The sequence below is a fragment of the Microtus oregoni genome, unplaced genomic scaffold (assembly GCF_018167655.1).
Source record: "Microtus oregoni isolate MIOR12 unplaced genomic scaffold, Mior012 000016F_ref0000370, whole genome shotgun sequence".
In the NCBI taxonomy this organism is placed as follows: domain Eukaryota; kingdom Metazoa; phylum Chordata; class Mammalia; order Rodentia; family Cricetidae; genus Microtus; species Microtus oregoni.
In genome coordinates, this window is record NW_024543075.1 from 36,211,475 (window position 1) to 36,234,069 (window position 22,595).

Genomic DNA, 22,595 nt, shown 5'->3' on the forward strand with positions numbered 1-22,595 from the left:
AATCTCACTTTTCATTTCTCTGTCCTATTACTTACAAAACTGTAAAATTGCATCAGTGACAACAGAGACCTCTGGGGGAATCCCAGAAGCCACAAGAGGAGAAAAGGTGAAGCCCCAGACTTAGATGGTCTATAACCTAACAAAAAAAATCCCTGAAAAATCAAGATTGGTGCAAATCTAGAAAAATCCTGGGAGCTGGAATTTGCCTCTGCCATTTACATTCCAAGGAGAGGAGAGGCTTGGTTCCCGGTGAAGAGGACGTGCCCCAAAGGGCACAGCATGATGGTTTGGCCCTGTGATGGTTCCAGCAGGGAAGCACAGGAGGCACTCAGACTCTAAAAAACCCTAGGACTCTGCTTCCCCAACAGTTGCCTGTTAACCCTGATGCAACTGCAATACGCAAAAGGAGGTGATGGGAACTCAGGGCATCTCCTCCATAGGCACAACAGTGTCTCTAAGTGTGTTTGTGTTGATGCTAACAGTGAGTGAAGGAACAGATACCATGATTTCAAAGAAATTCTGAGATTTATTTAAAACATGGCTGTCAGGACGGGAGAGATAGCTCATCAGTTAAGAGACCTTGCTGCTCTTGCGTGGGACTTGAGTTAGGTTCCCTGCATGCGTGTGGCTCACAGAATACTGTAAATCCAGCTGCGGGAGGGTCCAATGCCCTCTTCCAGCTCCATGAATGTGCCCACACGTGCAACATACACTTACACACACACACACAGATAAAAACAACATACACCTACACACACACACATAGATAAAAACAACATACACTTTCACACTACACATAGATAACATATACCTACACACATACACATAGATAAAAACAACATACACTTACACACACACATAGATAAAAACAACATACACTTACACACACACACACATAGATAAAAACAACATACACTTACACACACACACATAGATAAAAACAACATACACTTACACACACACACATAGATAAAAACAACATACACTTACACACATACACATAGATAAAAACAACATACACCTACACACACACATAGATAACATACACCTACACACACACATAGATAAAAACAACATACACTTTCACACTACACATAGATAACATACACCTACACACATACACATAGATAAAAACAACATACACTTACACACACACACATAGATAAAAACAACATACACTTTCACACTACACATAGATAACATACACCTACACACATACACATAGATAAAAACAACATACACTTACACACATACACATAGATAAAAACAACATACACTTACACACACACACATAGATAAAAACAACTACACTTACACACATAGATAAAAACAACTACACTTACACACACACACATAGATAACATACACTTACACACATACACATAGATAACATACACTTACACACACACATAGATAAAAACAACATACACTTACACACATACACATAGATAAAAACAACATACACTTACACACACACATAGATAAAAACAACATACACTTACACACACACACATAGATAAAAACAACTACACTTACACACACACACATAGATAACATACACTTACACACATACACATAGATAACATACACTTACACACACATAGATAAAAACAACATACACTTACACACATACACATAGATAAAAACAACATACACTTACACACACACACACAGATAAAAACAACATACACTTACACACACACACATAGATAAAAACAACATACACTTACACACACACACATAGATAAAAACAACTACACTTACACACACACACATAGATAAAAAACAACATACACCTACACACATACACATAGATAACATACACCTACACACATACACATAGATAACATACACCTACACACATACACATAGATAAAAACAACATACACTTACACACACACATAGATAAAAACAACATACACCTACACACACACACATAGATAAAAACAACATACACCTACACACATACACATAGATAACATACACCTACACACATACACATAGTAAAAACAACATACACTTACACACACACACATAGATAAAAACAACTACACTTACACACATACACATAGATAAAAACAACTACACTTACACACATACACATAGATAACATACACTTACACACATACACATAAAGACAACATACACCTACACACACACACACATAGATAAAAACAAATCTTTATTTTTGCCTATACCAACTTTAATATGTTTGAGTACAAAACTAACGAAGAAAATACACTCTCTGCTGAAGGGGAGAGTATCAGTTTGTAAAACTGCCTCAGAATCACACTTTTCAGTACCATTAGTGCAAGTGAAAGAGTGAGAGGAGCCGACTGTCTGCTGAGAAGGGACTGGCCTAGCCACGCAAGACCGTCTCTGCTCAACGAACAAGTAAGCCAGATGGATTCAGACAGAGTGATTTGCAAGCTAACCATGAGCCCAGCATCTCGGTGTGAAGGAATGTGTGCACTGCACTACCATTTGTGTGAAGGGGGAAAGAGAGCTGGGGATGAAATAGGCTGAGGCGTGGGGAGTTTTGACCCACTCCCCATAGAAGTGACAGCCCTGAAACTGGAATTCAGTTGAACAGTTCAGAGAAGATGTACACTGTAAATGGACAGCATTGGTTGTGTTTTATGAGGCTGGTTTGAGTTAACTGGGAGGCAAGGAAGTGATGTTTATTAAACCATGAGTATCTACTTTTTAATCAACTCATGTGGTTAAGGGATGTGATTTCCCTCCTCTTGCTACGTAAGGAAACAGACATATCCTGCTTCTACATCAAAAGCAACTAGACTTCTCAGCTGTTTCATTTCTCCTACCACATTTTTTTTCATAAAATTCCCAAAACTGCATTGAGATACTATCTTCAAAAAGAAAGTTCTAGAGCATATGGAGTTGAATCTGAGAATGTGAAATAGTGTTTCCTCCTGGTGCCTGTGGCCTCTGAGTCAGATCCATTGAAAGTTGCAGGGGGGCAGTTAGGTGGCCAGCAGCTGTCTAACTAGGGTTTCTATTGCTGTGAAGAGACACCATGACCATGGCAACTCTTATAAAGGAAAACATTTAATTGGCATGGCGGCTTAGAGCTTCAGAGGTCCAGCCCACTATCATCGTGACGGGACATGGCAGCATGCAGGCAGATGAGGTGCTGGAGAAGGAGCTGAGAGTCCTGTATCTTGATGGCAGTAGGAAGTGAACTCAGCGTCCACTGAGCGAAGCTTGAGCAAAAGAGACCTCAATGCCCGCCCCCAAAGTGAAGCACTTTCTCCACAAGACCACACCTACTCCCCAAGGCCACACACTCTCTTTGGGGGGGGGGGGGGGTTCTTTCAAACAACCACAGCAGGTAAAGGCTCTTCCGGCCAAATATGATGACCCAGGTTTGATCTGTGGAACTCACATGGTGGAGGGAGAGAACTGATTTCTACAAGTTGTCCTCTGACCTCCACACATGCGCCATGGCACATGTCCACACAACACACACAATCAATTACTTCATCAAACAATCAACAAATAAATAATGTAAATTAAAAAAAAATCACAAAAGTGGGAGACTGAAGAATGGAAGCATTCAACCAGACAAGAATGTCTGTGTTGTAGTGGACACACCTGGAAAGGATTCTCTTAACTACTCAGTATCCATGTAGGAATGTCCAATGGGAGGAGGGCGGCATTTGGCTTCACCTTCGGCTAGTATTTGTGTGTAAATTTAGTTAAATTTTATGAATTGAAGATCCAGAAGGATTCCACTCTCAGGAAAGCACATGGTCCCGGCCAGTGTCAGAGCGGTGTTGGTGCCCTGCTATTGGTGTGAGTTTCCAGCAAGGTGCAGGAACTCCTGTAGCAAATCGGAAAGATTTTTTAATTTTCCGGTTTGGAAAGAATTCAGTGGCGGCAACTTGCATATTTGGAGAAGAGTAGAGGAAACGACCTTTTCCAATTCAAACTTCACACGATTTTTCCAAGGTACGGGACACTCTTAGAGTGTTCTCTGCTCAAGAGCCGCTCCTGTAGAGTCAGACACGAGGGACATTCTGAGGAGGCCTTCTGCAGGGGTGCCTGCAATCGACACCTCCCACACACCTCTTTCTTGAAATGCAGGGACCAGAGTGTAGCTGTCTGGAAGTTTTGCTGCAGCCCTAGGAACTTGTATTCATCAGACAAATGTATAAGTAGACATTTTCATAACCTAAAGGCAGGACGATCAAGGAACCCCCGAGCAATTGTCTAGTGCGTGTGTGATCTTCCCCTCTTTGAAAGCAGTGCTCTGCTATCATACTGTTGCACGTGTGCCCTTTCCCGTGTCATTCTGCGCAGTGGAAGCTTGCTCTGGCCTGTTTTGTAGGTCTCCGGGGACAGGCCCTGCTCTTTACAACTCTCGGCTCGCCTTCACTTAATTAAAACGATCTCTCTTTAAATGAGCCTCAGGTCAGAGTGAGCCCCGTGTCCCCGGGACTGCAGGATCTAGGCTGTTGCATCCTGTCCTGCGGAGTGGGACGACCTGAGAGCACAGGTCACCTCTGACCGGTGCTTTCCTGCTGTAGCCCCACGCAGTCCTCTCGGCCACCCCCTCAATTCATTCCTACCAACACCCCTTGAAGTGAGCATTCAAATGTTGTTTTACCCCTTTGACCAGTGAGGAGTTGAGACTCACAGAAACCTACAAAGCTGCCTGCTTGACTGGTAAAAGAAGCCTATTCCTGGGAAAAAATGCAGGAAAGGGGTTGACGGTGTGAGGGCAGGCTGAGTGCAGCAACTTTGTACCCTGTTACGAAGAATAACCACGCTGTGCATGTGTGCAAGTCTGAAGAAAGGGAACAGGACAGAGCCTTGGTGGCCAGGTGGACATTCTCCTTTAGTGAATTTCCTATGTCAGAGCGACAAGCAACCCTTTGGTTTCATTATAATCTCTAAATGCCTTGGTTTTCTTGAAGGAGGTAAAAGAGCCTTTGGGGCACGTAGTGGTAACTTTACAGACTGATGAGTGTTGCCCATGCTCTGGAGCATGCCGCGGCCTCACAGTCTCCCGGGACGCTGTTGTCTCCCACTCCCTTCCGTTACTGTACATACTTTTTTACATCTGAATATTAATCTCGGCCTTTTCTTTCATTCATAGCCCACCACTGCTGCCAAGAAGCTAGATGTAGATGATACTGACACGAGCTACTCAAACTCAACATCCAGCAAACTACTCTCTGCTGAACTCAAAGCAGAACCCGAGAAGAGTTCCGGGACTGCGAACCAGGCAGTGGCGGCTAAGGGCACCATGAAAACCTCTTCCGTTTTGCGAGGCAAAAAGAAGCTCTAGGGTTCTGCCCAATGCTGCTCAACACAAGACCAGACCGCTCCTCCAGTACTGAAGGGAGGGGACAGGAGGGGACAGTGGACAGCAGAGCACTGAGCTTTTAGCCTTTGGCTCTGCTTAGCCCTGCATGGGTTACACCAGTTTAAAATTGAAGCTAGTTACTAAAGCATCATAGCCGCACGGGGCACTGAAGGACAGCGTGGGTGTGCGTGGGGCAGGCTGCAGCTCTCGCCAGCTCCAGGGTTCCAGGGTTAAGGGACAAGTGCTCTCAGTGCAAGGTTGGGGCCATACTTGCTCAGTTCTACTCAAATTCTTATATTTAGGCACAATTATTTATAAGGGAAAACAAGAGGCCAGATACAGTGATGGAGGTTCTAATGATTATGAGCACTCAGCACTAGGAGATGTCGGTAGATGATTACTAATAAAATGGTCATGGCCACAGGCGCTGTGGCAGAAGCGATGCAGTCCCCCGAGTGTCCTTGTGGTTCTAGTTGCTATAGATGGCTTAAGACAAGTTACTTTAAACATAGAAAAGTAGGGTATTTTGTAACTGCTTGCATTGGCTTGCTGCTATTCTCCCATCATACTGATTAAATCAACAAGCCCCGATGTCTTCATGCATGTCATTTTATTAAGTTAAGGAGAGGTGACTTTAGCAAGTCCTCTGAATGCTTCCCAGACAGCTAATGCTGGCCTGTTGTCTCTTGAGACTGGACAGGAAACATGTCATGAGCTGGTAACGGAGGTTCTCTACCTCTGGGGTTAACAACTCTGCCACTGCAGGGTAAGCAGGGTAAGCAGATGCTTCTCTCAGCTCCCCCCCCCAAAAAAAGTTAAAAAGCAACTTGAATTTGTTTCATCTTTATAAAGTAATAACCCAGCTTCATCCCGTATTCTACAGGATTGTCCGTTTGTCCCCAAAAGAACCACACCCATAAACTGACTCAGAAGCTAAAAGAGAGGCGTGCACCTCCTGTTACAAGTTCACAAAGTCCCACCGTGGTCAGTCAGGCCAGAGGTCACATTGCCATGTCACCCTTCATCTTAGTTCCTTTCAACTGCTGTGGAAGGATACCATTGCCAAGACAACGGATGGCAGGAAGTGGGTTTGAAGCCTGTAGTTTCAGAGGGTTAGAGCCCATGATACCGAGCAAAGGCAGGGCAGCGGGAACAGTGGAGAGCTACATCTTGATCTACAAGCAGAAGGCAGAGAAAGAGACACTGGGAAAGGCACGAGACTTTTGAAACATCAAAGCCTGCCCCCAGTGACCAAGTCTTCCAACAAGGTCAAGCCTCCTAACCCTTGTCAATCAGTTCCACCAGTGGGGACTGTGGGGCTGTTCTCCTTCAAACCAGCACACGGCAGCACTCTGCCTGTATTTTCTTAGTGCTTGCACAGCTCCCGTGAGGAAACCACCATTCAAACACACCCCATGGAAATTGTGTTTTATTTAAAATTGAAGTTGATGGCTAGGGAAATGACTTCTACGGCAAGGTGCTTGTCACACAAGCGTGGAGACCTGAGCTCAGATTCGCTGTACCCACCTTCAAAACAAAACAAAACAAGCACAGGTACACTAACCTGCCATGCCAATGCTGAAGAGATGAGAGCAGGAGGGCTCCGGGCTCACTGGCCAGCCAGCCTAGCCAGCATGGGGAGAAGAGGCCACTGTGGGACCTTGTCTGGTAGAGGGCTCCGGGGCTCGCTGGCCAGCCAGCCTAGCTAGCATGGGGAGAAGAGGCCATTGTGGGACCTTGTCTGGTAGAGGGCTAGCAGGATGGCTCAGCTGATAAAGGTGCTGCCACCCAAATTGATAACCTGATTTCAACATTCCACATGGCAGAAGTCTGTCTTCTGATTCCCTCACCAATGTGTCATTGTATGCCCCCCACATGCACACACATGCACACACACACACACACGCACACGCACACGCACACACACACATGCACGCATACACACACATACACACACTAGATGAACTAATTTCAAAAGCTAAACTGTAACCCTGGCATGGTGGTGCATTTGGGAGGCAGAGGCAGGCGAATCTCTGTGAATTTGGGCCAGTCTGGTCTACATAGTGAGTTCTAGGATAGCCAGGGTTTTACGGAGAGACCCCATCTCAAACAAACAAACAAAGACAGAAAAATAAAATAAAAACAAAACCAACAAACAAAATGAAGTGGAGAACAATTGAAAAGGACACCCAATGTCAACCTTGACTCAGCCTCTTCAAGCGCTTTGCTCTCGCCGTTGTATTTGCAGTCCTACAGGAGCCCATACACCATCTCCTGAGCTTGCACTATCGGGTTTGGTGAGGTAGCCTTTGAGCAACAGGCCTTGTCCACGCTGGAGGACCCTGGCTTCACAGCTCAGGGGATGGCTCTTCCTGGGGAATTCTCTAGAAGTAGAGAGCAATGCTGTACACGTCCCCCTGATGGGATGAGCCAGGAACCTGGGGGTATCTGGAGGGCCAGCTGTCAGTTGGTCTCCCTGTGGGAAAGAGCAAATTTGATTCTGCCCAGTGTGTTCGTATCTTTTCCCATCACACAGCGGGCAAGGCTGGTGGTCTCCTTCCTGTCGTAACAAACATTCTGTCAGCCCCCTAACAGCAGAAGCTAGCCTATCAAACACCTCCGTCTGACTCACGTGGAACATGGAGATAGAGTGGAGCACATTCTTTTGAGAGAGTGTCCGCGTTGTATTTATTTATGCATGTGCATGGAAGCCATGTAGACCATCTGCGTTCTTGGTTTCCAGGGATGGGCCTGTTGCACGTCTGGGCTCCATGGCCTTTCTGTCTGCATTTGCCTCCGCGATTGTGGACAAGCAGTTCCTTCCTGTCCTACAGGGTTCCCGTAACCAGTAGGCCACCTCTCAGGATCAACATCAACCTCTTGGACACCTCCTGGGCACTGTGGCATGGAGAACTAAATTTGGCTGTCACCTGGAGGGGCACCCTCGGCCTAGGGACAGTACAAAATGTGTGTGATTTCCCAGAGAGCAGATACCGACCATCGCTCCCCCTTGAATGGCATCTCGGGGCGGAGATGAGCAGAGAGGAGTGCCAGCCTGGAGCTGGGGGCCCATGCAGCCCAGAGAGGAAGCTGCTGTCAGAGAAGGGGCTTAGGAAAGAGGGACATGGGAGCGCGGTGCCGCCCAGAAGCTGCTGTCAGAGAAGGGGCTTAGGAAAGAGGGACACGGGGAGAGCGGGTCGTCTATGAAACCAGACGCCAGCTTGTGACCGTGTCAAGCCGGGAAGCAGAAGTCAGAGGTTGGAACACTGCTCAAGGACAGTGTGTCCTCTGGGCCAGGTGACTTCAGATGAGCCCCCTCCACAGCCTGTTCACAAGTAAAACCAGACAGGCCAAAGAGACAAAGAGCAGGCAAATAGAAGCTGAGAGAAACTGGGTTTTAAGAGCTAGTCACAAAATGGGCCTTGGTTTCTTATTGGAAATGTTGGGAGGGGGCAGCGTATTAAAAAAAAAAGCACTATGTGCTTATCATAGAAATACTTTGTTTAAATAATTCTATTTGACTCTAAAATGTAAGTTCCAGGTTGGACAGACCAAAGCCAGTCAGTCTTGAAAATGAAGCTTTTTAAATTCTGGCCCTGCTGCTGGAACAGACAATAAAGGCTTTGTTCAAACAGGTATTCCCAGCAGGAAGCCTGGCTTTGAAATTGGCCAGAGCAGTTGTCTTATAAAGGCTGCACTTGGCTGGAGGCCAAGGAGCTGTGGCCTCTGGGAAATGACCCTAGGCTGGTGGTGCGGTTTGAATAGGAAATATCCCACAAGTGACAAGTGTTTGAACCTTCCGGTCCTTGGCTGCCGGTGCTGTTTGTTGTAGCATCTTTAGGTTGTGAAGCCTTACTGCAGTCACTTGCTGTGGGTCACTCAGGGCAGGTCTCCTCCTGTTCGTCCGCAGAGGCAAGCTGTCAAGTCAGTCTTCCTTCCCTGCCATGTGCCGTCCCTTCTCAGGTGGTTTGTCTTTTCTTGAGCTGTACGCCAGAAGCCAGAACGAGCCTCCTCTTTTCTTCTTATCAGGCATTTTGTCAGAGAAGAAGGAAGGTCACTGAACAGTTGTCCTCTGCCTGTCCTTCCAAAATGTCCTCCCTGCTTTGCCATCTCCGCTGACTTTTAGGGACAGCAGTGTTGGACTCCCCTGCCCCCTGTATTGTAGGAGTCAACAGATCAGAGGGAGGGTGTTTGGCGATCCAGACATTGGTACCTCTCCTACCCCTGCCTGTGTCCCTCCTGTAGGGCTTTGTCTGTGTCTCTTTTGATGGACCAGGCCCCTCCTGGCACCCTCTTACAGGCAAGCTTCTGGTGGGTGCTCTCAGGGCGAGGCCAGTGCCGTGAACTGAGGACGCAGCTTCCCCAGTTCTTCATAAAGCAACTGCTCCCCCAGCATTCTTCCCATTCAAGTGCACGTCCACCTTCTGGGACCCAACATAAGCCACACTGCAATTGTTCACCCTCAGTAGTCTTGACCTAGGGCAAGTTTATCCCTGGTTGCCAGGCTCCTACCAAATTACAGAAAAGTGGGAAGCACAAAGCCCAGATGAGTTCTTCTTGAAGACATGATGTACCTGGGTGGCCACAGGGGTAGGAGGAGGGACACAGGGGTGCTGTCGTCAGAGTTAGAGTCAGGCCAGTGAATCTGAGGTCTAAAATGGCCTAGATGCTAGATTCCATATTTATGTGCAGATATACATATGTACTCATACAAATGTGCACACACACACACACACACACACACACACACACACACAGCCCTCATGGATGTGCACTGCCTTCAGAGAGACTCCAGGAGACCTGCAGTGAGATGGACACCTGGGCTGGGCTTCACCAGCTCTCTTTCTCTGAGCACTAAAATCCCCTTACAAAAGCCTTTTCAACTAAAACACCACATTCAAAGGCCTCCCATAATTCAGATTTCCTCTTCAGAATCGTATTTTCTGAGCGAGCCAGTTTTGAACTGATTTTGATTTCCGTGCTGTGTATTGTTACCACTTAATTCTCGTTGGCGAGCCAATTTTCTTTGGCTTTGTTCTTCAAACGAAAGCCACATTGAGTGGCTGTCTTGCGTTTGTGTGTGACTTGCTATGCCAGTTCTCTGCATTTCCCTAAGTCCTCCAGCGGTATAGGCAAGGTGGGTCCCCCACCTCTGCCCGATGGTCAGCCTCACTTTAAACAGCGGCACAAAGCAGAAAGTGGGGTACTAGGAGGATGCCTAGCCTCCTTTCCTGGCACGTACTGCCCAGAGCTGTACCAAACATAGAAGCCAGACCCTGGGGAAAGGGTGAAGTCTTCAGAGGTTCCCCCCCACCCCGCCCCTGCAAACACAGTAGGTTCTGTCCTGGCCTGGGGGGTGACCTCAGGGACAACCCAACCGTCAGTGCAGACATCTCCACTTGGGGTAGTTAACAATGCTAACTTGAGGAGGAGGTGGCTAGGTGGTTAAGAGCCCACAGTTAAGATGGGTCTTCACACACCTCAGTTAGCCTAATCTAGACTATCCTCACAGGTGTGCCCAGAGCTGTTACCCTAGTGATTCTAGATTCTCAAGTTGACAACCGATATTAACCTTCACACTTGCCATCTGTCACCTGCACAACGGAAGCCATGGCGGTATCTACTTCCTGGAATTGTTATGAGGGCCACATACCGTGAGGACTAAATGAGTAGATCCTGAGGACTGGAGAGATGGCTCAGATACTAAAGGGTACATACTGGTCTTGCTCAGGCCCTGGGTTTGATTCCCGACACCCATGTCTGGTGGCTCACAATTGCTGTGACTGCAGCTTCAGCGGGTACCTGCATTCACAGACACAGGCACATAATATTTTTAAATCTTTAAAAAAAAGAATTACTTAGGGGATTAGCAAACACTTTTCTGGGTATGTCTGGGGCCATCTCCAGAGACAGTTCGCTCACAAGTGCTCTGACCTAATGAGTTGATTAGTTCTCCTGTGGATTCGAACTCTGTCGTTGAGGAGTGATGAAAGGTAGGAGATGGAGCTTAGGAGGAGGAGCTAGGCGCAGAGCACATCCGTGGCGGCTGTGTCTTTTTGTACACACTTGTGCGTGTCCTCATATGGATCTTGCATTGGTTAATAGCCATCATACTGCTCTTTTGATGTTAGCGACCTGTCCTGTCTGAAAGGCCTCTCCAGAGTCAGCATGTCACTCCACGTGCGTTAGCTCTTAACTTTCAATGACCTGCGAAGCCTGCACAACTGTAATCATCTCCACAGAGGAACAACCAACACACGGGGAGAGTAAGAAATTTCTTCAAGACCACACACTTATGAAGTGTTACCTACAGGGATGGTTCATAAACGCCTCTGCTCCCTGGCTCTCTGCTGTCCCCTTGGTCAAGGGCACCTCATGATGTCTGCACCTCATGACCATTTATGGTACAAGATAGAGGTGTCTGCTGGAGGGGCAGCTGCAGCCGCGCATGGCAGTGCCTCCTGGTGCTGCCCATCCCTCTGCTGCGGTCCAGGTGAAGAAAGGCCCTTCTTACCAACTATCCTCCTTGCTAGTTTAGAACCTTGAGAGAAAAGAGCTTTGGCTCCCCAATCACTGAAGTGAGTATTTTCTTCCAGTGGATGCTAGCCTCAATTCTTTCCCCCCAACAGTACAGAACTTCATTTGAGACCTTAAGCTCTCTGGCCACCTCGATTTCATGTCAGCTTTCTACGCACTGGCTCCTGACCAAGGACATTACTGAGCCCCCATTTCATGTTAAATCTTGTCAGGAGTGCCTTACCTACAGGACATACTAGTTGCTGGCTGGGTAGTGACAGAGTGGCCATTTTTTTTATATACTCCTAATGCAAGGTGACCAGGCTCTGTGGAAGCAATATAAATGACAGATATTTGCTAAGTCAAACTGAGTTGTCAGGCAAGCACGAGGACCCTAGTTCAGATCCCCGTTATCCATTTGAGAACTGTTCATGACATCATGCATCTGTAAACCCAGTTCTGGGCAGGCAAGACGAGGGGATCCCAGAGCTCAGTGAAGAACGCTGTTTCAAACAATCAGACTGAGAACGGCAGAAGAAAGATGGCTGAAGTCACCCCTTAGACATATATAAACATGAAACATATATGAACATAAAATACGCACAAAAGTAAATCAGAAAATAGTAGACCGTATCTTCTTTTCCTAAACTCAAATTTGCAAACTGGGGCCTGTCTGAACGTTTGCTCCTGTCCTGTGAAATCCCACCTGTGGGACTTGCTTCCTGGGATGGCACCTGCCTTTCTCCAGAGGCAGATGAAGGTCACCCTGGAGTCACACAGGTGAGCAAGTCGTCCTCTGACACGACAGTCATGGCAGCTCTCTCCTGCGCAGACACTCCTGCACTCACTCTTGAACTCTTCCTCGGACATTTTCCAACCTTTTCTAACGTATCTGCCCGCCATGTCTCTGTCGAGTGGCCCCTCGTACTCCCATCAACACGGATCTGTGGCAGCCAGGCTCGCCGAGAACTCATCCCTGAAGCGTGACTACTTTCCCATCTGTGCCCTTTGGCAGACTCCCTGTGACCGCTAAAGGGCCTTTTCACAGTGCCGTGCCTATGAGTGTTGCCCTACCTGGTCGGATCTGAGTCCCAGAGCCCTGAGATTCCCCAGGAAGACAGACTCATTTTCCTTAAGTGTCTGTCTTGCTAATTATGCGAGGGAATGTATGGAGAGAAAAGGCACAGGCAGATTAATAGACGGCTTGCCAGAGAACTCATTAGCAGGCCCGCTACTGTGAAGGCATGGTCGGAAACAGGAAAGGCTTGCAAGCTCCAACGGCACCTGTCCTGGGTCCTCAGCAGGATAAGCGGGATGTCCTCTACATATGCACATCCTCATCATAGACACTGCAAGGCACTTGATATCTGTGCCTGAATCTGGTGACTCTGAGCCCTCTCTCTTGTCACTAGTGGGAGATCCTCGGTGCCACCCAAGTAGTCCAGAGAGTCCCATATGACCACACAGCCTTGTTCACCTGCGGTGCCGGGCTTTGCCTAGGCAGAGGCTCAGTCAGTGTGACCCTCTCAACAAAGTGTGGCTTCTGATATCCTTTTCCCTTGCTCTTTTACTACCAGGGCTTCAGCTTTCTGTGCAGGCTCTGATGGGCTGTTAACCTTGAGGTTCAAAGCTGTTGTGTGTCCTAAGTGATGAGAGTCAGGCCCTATCTGACATGGCATGATGCAGCAGCCTGGGCCCTCAGATACTCTCTCATCCTCTGTGTGCCCCCAGCCTCCTGCCTTCTGGCTCCGGATGGAGGGTCTAACATTTGCTCTCCACTATATACACATGTGAGCACGTGCTGGTTCAGCTGCTGTCACTGCCGTGAGGGACTTCCATGAACTCTCATCTTCCCGGGATATCCCGCTTCTGGGGCTCCTCTGAGATTTCTGTTCCCAAAAGTCCTACCCTACTGGGCCCCAGCCCAGAGTTCCACAAGCCTGCTCCAGGGGGCCTCTCTGGAATATTCCATAGGTGTCTGGTTCGGGGCAGAAGGAAGCAAAACTATATTTGCTCCTCCGGGAGCCCTGAAATCTTTAAGTGCCTCCGGTACAGGGGTTGTATTGGGGCTTATGTTTTCCCACCCCTCCTAACTCTGACCCCTAAGCCCCAGGCCCACACATCTGTTGCTACTTCTCAGAACAAAGGATCTGCAGAAAAGTAAGCCATGCACAATTTGCTGCTGGCAGTGGGTATGAGCTCCTTGGATCCCATTAAAGAATAGAAGCTTAAGCACATTATAAAGCAATTTTCTGTGAACTTGAAAATCATCTAGTAGTTCTATTATTTTTACCTTGATGATGTATTGTTAGTTCCTTAAGTAACACAAATTCAGAGTCTATCACGAATAATGAGTTTCTGTATAAGCAGTCGGGGAGGGAGTGGGGAGGAACGAACATCTCAGAGCCACCTTGGAAAGTGAAGACCTGCCTTCAATGCTCACGGTTCCTGAAGTACACCCTGGGACCCCTGTCATTGCATACCAGCATCGCTGCATGTTTCAGGGTTAACAGATAAGCAGCCAAAGGGATAATGATGGAGCTAAATTAATAGTAGTCTTTAATTCAAAGGCCGAATAGCAATAGCAGCCAATTAAAGCCATTGCCACTCAGGATAGCAACCCTTCGCACCCCACAAATGGGTATGGGGAGTCCCACCATGGCCTAGTGCTATCAGATGTCTTAGGAAGGCTTGGCACCATAGTCTTCGACAAGCTCTAGGAGCACAGGCCATCTAGTCTGGTTTATATAATGGGAATGTTATTTGTCAAAACTCTTCCTAGAGGTCCACAGAAACCTAAAGCTAGATCTACCGACGACCCTGCTGTACCACAGTTGGGTATTTATGCGAAGATCTCCAGTCCATCGCATCACAGGGCTCTTGGCACATCCCTGCTTACTGTAGCTCTATTCACAACTGCTGAATTGTGGAGCCAACCCGGAGGTCCGTCAATAGAGGACGGGCAAAGACAGTGTGGCATATATGCACGATAGAAACTTCCAGCCATAAGGAAGAATGAAGCTGATTCATTTGCAGGAAAATGGCTGCAACTGGAGACCATCATATTAAGCTAATTAAGCCAGACTCAGAAAGACAAATATTGCATGTTTTCTCCCATTTGTGGATCCTAGATTTTATATAGATATGTAAAGCCATGCATGGGCATATGGCATGACAGAGAAAGGAAAGTGTGTAGGGGAACAGAGGGGACTAACAGGAGGAGGGGGTTGAAGGAGAGGGTGGAGGCAGACATGGGGGATATGCTTAAAGCACATTGTAATCTTATATGAAAATGTCCTTATATCACCCAGTGTCTGCACACTAAAAAAACAGAACAATTAAAAATAAAAATAATAAACAACAAAAAAACTTCTAAAAAGGAACCATGCTTCTTGCAAAATACCATATATGGGTCCCTAGACTCAACAGGCTGGGAGGCTGTTGAGGGAGATGGGGGTGCACTAATGGGGTCGGGGAATAATGTGTCCTCTGCTGTGAGGCAGGGAGCAGACAGGAATGCCTTGCCTAGGAGACCTCTGCATAAAGACCTGATATGGGTTAGATGTTTGTGTTCCTACAAAGATCCTTGTTGTAGCCTCAACCCCAATTGTGACTCTGCCTGGAAGCAGGGAAATTACAGAGATCATAAGGCTTAAGAGAGGTCATAAGTTTGAGGGCCTGGTCATAAAAGGAGACGCTAGGGCCAGTGACCTGGCTCAGCTAGTAAAGGCACAAGCCAATGACCCGAGTTCAATCCTTGGGATCTACACACTGGGAGGAAAGAGTCTTGCAAATCCCTGATCTTCACACTCACACTGTGGCATTTGTGCAGCACACACACACACACACACACACACACACACACACACACGCACAAAGGAGAGGCCCTAGAGAGGACTCTTCTGGATGCTCGTAGGCTCCCCATGCAGACCACAAGGTGGCTGCTAACCAGGAAGAGGCCCTGCAGAAACACAGCCTATGGGTCCTTGGCCTTGGACTTCTAGAGCTGAGAGGAAATGGGTGCACATGGTTTGGCCATGAGTGTGGTATTCCATACTGATGCTGATGAAGGCAGTCTTCTGCGTCTAACCAGCCACCTCATAAAAGGCCCAGGTTCAAGGGACTCGTGGAGAAAGCATGGACGGGCTGCAGGGAGGGGAACTTAGCTTTGAGAGTTGGGCAGTTTAGGAAGGGACCAAGGGAGGTGAGGGGTGGGTGAGCCACATGGGGTGAAGCAGGAGAGAGCTCTGGGGAGCCATGGGCTGTCTGACAGTGGTGGTGGCCCCAGCAAGGGCCCCAGTGGACAGCCAGAGTTGCTCAAAGGACTTTAGGTCATGAGAGCCTTCGCCAATTTTATAACTGGGTGTTGACAAGGAGACCCCCAGAGGGAGGAGCTAGGGAAGGCAGGCTAGTTATCATAGCTAAGAGCTGGGGAGTAAGTGATAAGGGTGGGGTGCTCAGGTCAGAGAGAGCAGCCACAGACTCTTCTTCAGGAACCTGAACCCTGGAAGGTCACCATCAGTCATACTCTTTGGGGCTTTCTCAGTTCTTTAGCCCTCAGCTTGGGTCTCGGGTACCAGGATGGCTCCAATGAGAAGGTCTGCTAGGGACTGAGTCTGTCCCAGGGCAGCAGGACCAGTCATCTGGTGAGATGGCAGGGCCACACCTTGCTAAGTATGCACAGGCAGAAAAACTCACTGTAAGACACTGCTAATATCTAGGTGACTTCAACACACCCATCTCTTGTGTTCTTTTTCCTTCTCAGTGAATATGATTTTGTGTTCTGTCACTTTACAAATATATATTAGTAACCTATAGTTTTACCAAACGGTGCACAAAGGCCGTTCTCTTGCATGCACACAGGTTTCTTTCCCACTGTTCTGAGGCCGCCCTGACATTGGTGGCCATGATTTCGCTATGATAACCCACACAGGCTCAGATCCTCTGTATGTTGCTCCCATGGGTAAATAGCTCTTTCCCATCAGCTCGTGGGTGTGGCCTTGAAGGGCAAAGACTGTGCAACTTTCTTATCACCATCTGACTGTTCCACAGTTTGAGATGGGTGGGCCCCTCTCAATGTTCCTTAGATGGATGGGAAACCACTTGCAAGCAGGGAAGCAGCATCAGCTAGCCTGCAGCTCCTGGAGGGCAGGGCCAGGCTTCAGGACCAGAGGGGTTAATTAAAGATGGATTGAGAAATCTATAAACACCCGGAAATGACTGGCATGTGCTAATTTCTTCTTTAGTATTCACAATGGCATCCTGTTAATTAAGAAGAGCCAGAGCCCAGGGGAGGCAGCGGGCCAGGCGTTCTGGTGCTGGCAGGCCTGGCAAGCTGCCCATCCTCAGCTTTCTGGGGGCACCAGAGTACAGTGTGACCTTGATGGCCTAGGCTAGGGACATCCTGGGCCTCAGGGAGCCTCCCTGTCCAAGAACAGACAGTAGCTAAATATAGGCTTCCTTTCTGTGACCACTGGTGGGTACCAGCCCTCTAGGATGCTGCACACACGTGAGGCCTAGTAAGAACCTGGGACCGCCTATTTCCCAGAGAGTACCTTCCACAGACTACTCAAGGGAAGGGGGACAACATTCCTCCCCCACAGTAGGTGGAGAAGCGAAGGCTGAGCTGAGGGCCCCCAAGTACGGCCACTTACTGGGTGTGGTGGGTAGGTGGGTGTGCTCTTTGCCTCCTGGTCCTAGGGAAGGATTGCAAGATGGAGCTGCCTCCCCTAGATACTCCTCTGCCCTAGGCTTCTGCCCCAGGGCGCTCTGGACAGATGAGGAGACAGCCTGAGTGCTGGGGTGTGCAGGAGAGTATATGTATGTGTGTCCTTTGTCTGAGTGAGGTGTGTTCACTGTCTACACATGTGGTATGGACACCATTGTGTGTATGTGCAAGTGCCTGCCTGTGAGCATGTGTGGATGTCAGTGCCCTTTCAAGGTGTGTGTTGATGGGCAAACCATTTGCATCTCTGTGACAGATTTCCCTCATCTGTAAATTGGGAACGCCGACTGGATCTGTTTCACAGCAGCGAAGATACACTTAGGGCCTCACCTGGCAAACAGAAGCACCTGCCGTTAGCAGTTCTTGAATGGTATCTCTGGCTTTAGCTTCTCTCCTCCTGCTTGACTCCACTTGCTTGGTAAAGCCACATTCACCCTCCAGGACCCATCTGAAGATTGGGCAGCATCCAGCCCATGTCACAGCACATAGAGATCTCTTTAGAGCCCTAGGCTCCATGGCAGGTCCTCAGAATGTAAAAAACCAGAGAGCAGACAGGAGTCCCACAGTACAGAGGAACACATGGATGCTGGCTTGCACACACCTGTGCAACAATGTACGTGGACAATATGCACACCCAGGCATCATTCGCTTGCCAGAGGGCAGAAGCCTGATCTTCAGCATTTGCAGACACAGGACTTGAACAGACAGCTTTTATACACATGTTCTGCACGCTAACATAAGCCCTTCACCGTGAACAAGTAAGTATGAGGGCATGATTTCTATGCACATGCTGTGGACATGCATGAGGCCCACAGACTGGACATACAGCACTTTGCTTATACGTGTTTACAGAACGTAAACTTTGGATACAAGGCCTACATATGCGCAATGCAGGCATACTTAGAATACATGTGTGTACACAGGTAACGTGATCATCAATTATACAATAGACAAACAGGACAGTACATGGTTGGTACACATACTATACAGCCCTAACGCAAGGCCCCAGCTCTTGCCAACCACACACGCAGGCCCAGAACTGTCACCCTGGGGAAACTCACCCTGAGAAAGTCCCCTCTCTTTAACCTTCAGCGCTGAAGGCTACAGTGGGCCCACAGATGGGGAATTAATTGGTATCATTAACATGTGGCAATGATAATGACTTCCATCTATCCCTGTGGCAGATGTATGGCTCCAGATCTGGGTCCAGGCCTCCCTTGTTGCGTCCTGACCTTTGGTTCCTCTGCACACATCAGGGTGGGCACTCTCTGCAGTCAGAGCACAGAGGGCAGATGCAGATGTAAAGTCAGGGCAGTGCGCAACTTACCCCTGGTCCCTGGGCACGCGCGCGCGCGCGCGCACACACACACACATACATGCCCATTTGACCCTTTTCTCCTCCTATTCTTTCTCTTCCTTCTTTCCCTTTCCCCTTCTTGCCTCCCCTCTCTTTCTTCTCTTTCTCCTCCCCCAACCCCATTCTGGTCTCCAGTCCACACCCTTTAACTTTCTGTGGACAGAATCACTCAATTCCTTCTTGCCTCCCAGACCCTGACCAACTCCTGGGCTCTGTCCTCTGCCTTCAACAGGCTGAGACCCCAAAGTGGAGGGCCTGGACTGCAGGGAGAGGAACAGAGGCAAAGGTGTCCTCAGGACGACAGACAGTGAGCCCCTGCTCCTTCCAAGTGCGTCCTCCTTGGCAAAGCCTGCTGGGCAGCACCCCCTCTGCTGCCCGAATCTTGGCTCCTCCCAAGTCCCTCTGGTGGAAGCTAATGGCCTCTTTCCCCACTATGTCACAAGCTTCTTCTGGATAGACTGTCTAGTTGACCATTACAGCTGCTACAGACCTAAGCTAGGACAAACAAGCGGCAGGTGCCTGGCAGAGCGTTAGTGAAGACCAGCTGAGACAGACAGACAGACAGACAGACAGACAGACGAAGAAGAAGAACCCAGAGGAGGCAGGTCAAATGCCCGGCAGCTAGGAAGTGACAGAGGGGCACAGGGACCACATGGGCTTTGTTGGTGTCTGCACTTGGAAGTCTGGGTTCTCTGCCCCTCTCAAGGCTTTGGGGTTCTCCCTCCATCTTTTGGAGCCAGGATCCCTCATTCTATTTGGTCTTCCCAGGCAGAGAGCTGCGAACCCTGAGGCTAGCATAGCAATGTGGGTAGGCTGGGGAGGCTTGTTCACAAGATGGGATCTGAGCTCTGAGGATCCGGCCAGTGGCACCCAGCTGGGCCCATCCCCAGCTGTCCCCTGAAGCCCCTGCCTGGGTCGGGCCTCTGGGGACGCCCCCAGACTGTCTGGATGCACTGAATCTGTTACTGTCACCACAGTCCCAGGGCTTCTAATGCGCTGGTAATGAGCTGTCAGCCAATTATGAGAATTAAAAGGGAGGCCAGCCTAGGCTAAGGGATGGGCTCAGCTGAGCCTTGCCTGGAAACGTGCATGATATCAGAGGGAAGGTGTGACCTGGCTTCTCTCTCCACGTCTGATTTGACCTCTGCCCACCCGTGAGTTAGGGTACATATCTCCCTTGGAGAAAAATGAGAGCCTTGGGCGTGTGATTTAAGAACAAGGAAGGTCCCATCTCATAGCTGGAGAGGCCTCGAGGGGGAGACAGTAGCTGAGGGGCTGACTCTGTGTGACCTGGTGCGACTCCCTCTGCATCTAGAGTCTGTCTTCCTATCTGTGAAATGGGTCTAGATGAAGAGCACGGAGGCTCTCCTTCCTATCTCAATACAACCATATCTTCTCCTTTTACATAGGTGGCTATGGTGCCTCCAACTCTTTGAGGGTAGCAACTCACTTATGGTCCCATGAAATTAGTAAACTCAAGAAGGGAAATCTGCACCCAACAAAAATGAGCACGTATGTTGAGAAAAGTTCAAGCAGTGTCATTCATGACAGAAACAAACTGGAAATGACATCAACGTACCACAGAAGGGGTGAAGAAATTGTGGTATCCTCATCTTCCTGCCTCGACCTCTTGAGTGCTGAGGTTATAGAGGCCCATCCCATGCCTGTCTTATCCTGTGCTAGGAACTGAACTCGGGGCTTTGTGCATGCTGGGCAAACACTCTGGCCACTGAGCTACCAGAATGGGGCATTATTGAGCATGAGCAACGAGATAAAGCACACAGTCCCATGCTAGTTCTTCAGTCTGCAGGCTGCTACATAAATATCGGGTGCAGATTATGAGCTGTGACCAATTCTGTCGCATCTCTCAAAGTTCGTGATCGGACACTGGGTATCCACTGCTCACTTCAGGCACAGACTCCAAAGACTGAGACTGTGAAACTCATGTGATATTTTACAGAAGTGGTTAGGAGAAAGAGGCTTCAGCAGTGATTCAAGTGCGGTGAAAGAATGAAAGGCAGTAACGCTAGAATTGACAGGAGAGTCAAAGCTAATGGGATCATGGGAGAAACGGCAGGGTGTTGCCACCTTTTGACTGGCGGTGTGGGAAGGAACTTCCGGCACACACAAGGAGTGTGGGTCCGACAAAAAGCTAAAGATGTCTGAGGGAAAGTAACGTTTGACCTTCAGAAATACTTCAGAACATGGAAAATATATAGGGTGAAATGTTGGAAATGAGGGTGGGCTGAGAAGATAACTCAGTAAGGAGGTTGTCTTGGAAACATGAGAACCTGAGTTTGTCCAGAAATCATGTAAAAAAAACAAACAAAAAAGGCTGGAGAGATGGCTCAGAAGTTAAGAGCACTGGCTGCTTTTCCAGAGGTCCTGAGTTCGATTCCCAGCAACCACATGATGGCTCACGACTGTCTGCAATGAGATCCGGTGCCCTCTTCTGGCCTGCAGACATACACACAGACAGAATATTGTATACATAATAAATAAATTATTTAATTAAAAAACAAAAGAGCGGGCCGCTTTGCAGATGCTGCTGTCCCCTCTCACCGCTTGCTGCAGCCACGGTCAACCCCACCGTGTTCTTCGACATCGCAGCCGATGGCGAGCCCTTAGGCCGCGACTCCTTCGAGCTGTTTGCAGACAAAGTTCCAAAGACAGCAGAAAACTTTCGTGCTCTGAGCACTGGAGAGAAAGGATTTGGATATAAGGGTTCTTCCTTTCACAGGATTATTCCAGGATTCATGTGCCAGGGTAGTGACTTCACACACCATAATGGCACTGGCGGCAGATCCATCTACGGAGAAAAATTTGAGGATGAGAACTTCATCCTGAAGCATACAGGTCCTGGCATCTTGTCCATGGCAAATGCTGGACCAAACTCAAACGGTTCCCAGTTTTTTATCTGCACCACCAAGACTGAGTGGCTGGATGGCAAACATGTGGTCTTTGGGAAGGTGAAAGAAGGCATGAACACTGTGGAAGCCATGGAGCGTTTTGGGTCCAGGAATGGCAAGACCAGCAAGAAGATCACCATTTCCGACTGTGGACAACTCTAATTCTTTTGACTTGCGGGCTTCTTACCCACCAGACCATTCCTTCTGTAGCTCAGGAGAGCACCCCAGCCCCATCTGCTCGCAGTACCCTGTAATCTCGGCTCTCACTGAAGTTCTTTGGGTTCCATATTTTCCTCATTTCCCTTCAAGTCTAGCTGGATTGCAGAGTTAAGTTTATGATTATGAATAAAAACTAAGTAAGAAAAAAAAACCAAAAGAACGGTCAAATGACACTAGGTGTTGGGCTAGAGCAATGGTTCAGTGGTTAAAACACCCACTGCTTGTAATGTTCAGTTCCCAGCTCCACATGGCAGCTCACATACGTCTGCAACCCGAGTTTCAGGGTGTCCCGTAACTTCTGAACCCTGACGTATAGACATGCATGTAGGTAAAATACTCATAAATATAAAAATAAATAACATTGTTTTTTAAAAAGACAGGGGTTCTAATCCCAGAGCTGGAAAGACCCCCGATGCTCACTGACAAGTCTAATCAGTGAGCCACGGGACCCAGTGATAGATCATGTCTGACAAAAACAAAAAACAAAAGACCCAAAAAGTAAAAACCTAAGGCCACCAAGGTGGCACTTGCTATCAG

The 22,595-nt window shown here is 48.3% G+C and overlaps 2 protein-coding genes across 2 annotated transcripts in view; both read left to right on the forward strand.

Moving 5' to 3' along the window:
• The window catches only part of Stk33 (serine/threonine kinase 33), a 172,352-nt gene extending 167,038 nt beyond the window's left edge, over window positions 1-5,314 (forward strand). Inside the window, exon 14 of the mRNA XM_041667173.1 lies at window positions 5,123-5,314. Coding sequence (XP_041523107.1) covers window positions 5,123-5,314 — 192 coding nt within the window. The remainder of the gene's footprint in view (window positions 1-5,122) is intronic.
• A 7,344-nt stretch (window positions 5,315-12,658) lies between these two features.
• LOC121457356 (peptidyl-prolyl cis-trans isomerase A-like) lies at window positions 12,659-22,088 on the forward strand. The gene is made up of 2 exons (XM_041666029.1): window positions 12,659-12,831; window positions 21,473-22,088. Exons 1-2 carry the CDS (start codon window positions 12,659-12,661, stop codon window positions 21,999-22,001), a joined length of 702 nt encoding a protein of 233 aa, XP_041521963.1. The 3' UTR covers window positions 22,002-22,088.
• Window positions 22,089-22,595: the final 507 nt, after the last annotated feature.

Coding starts and splice junctions, on each gene's coding strand:
- LOC121457356 (XM_041666029.1), top strand. CDS start 12,659: ATGGCAGCTCTCTCCTGCGCAGACACTCCTGCACTCACTCTTGAACTC. Junction 12,832..21,472: donor CGAGAACTCATCCCTGAAGC/GTGACTACTTTC, acceptor GCCGCTTTGCAG/ATGCTGCTGTCCCCTCTCAC.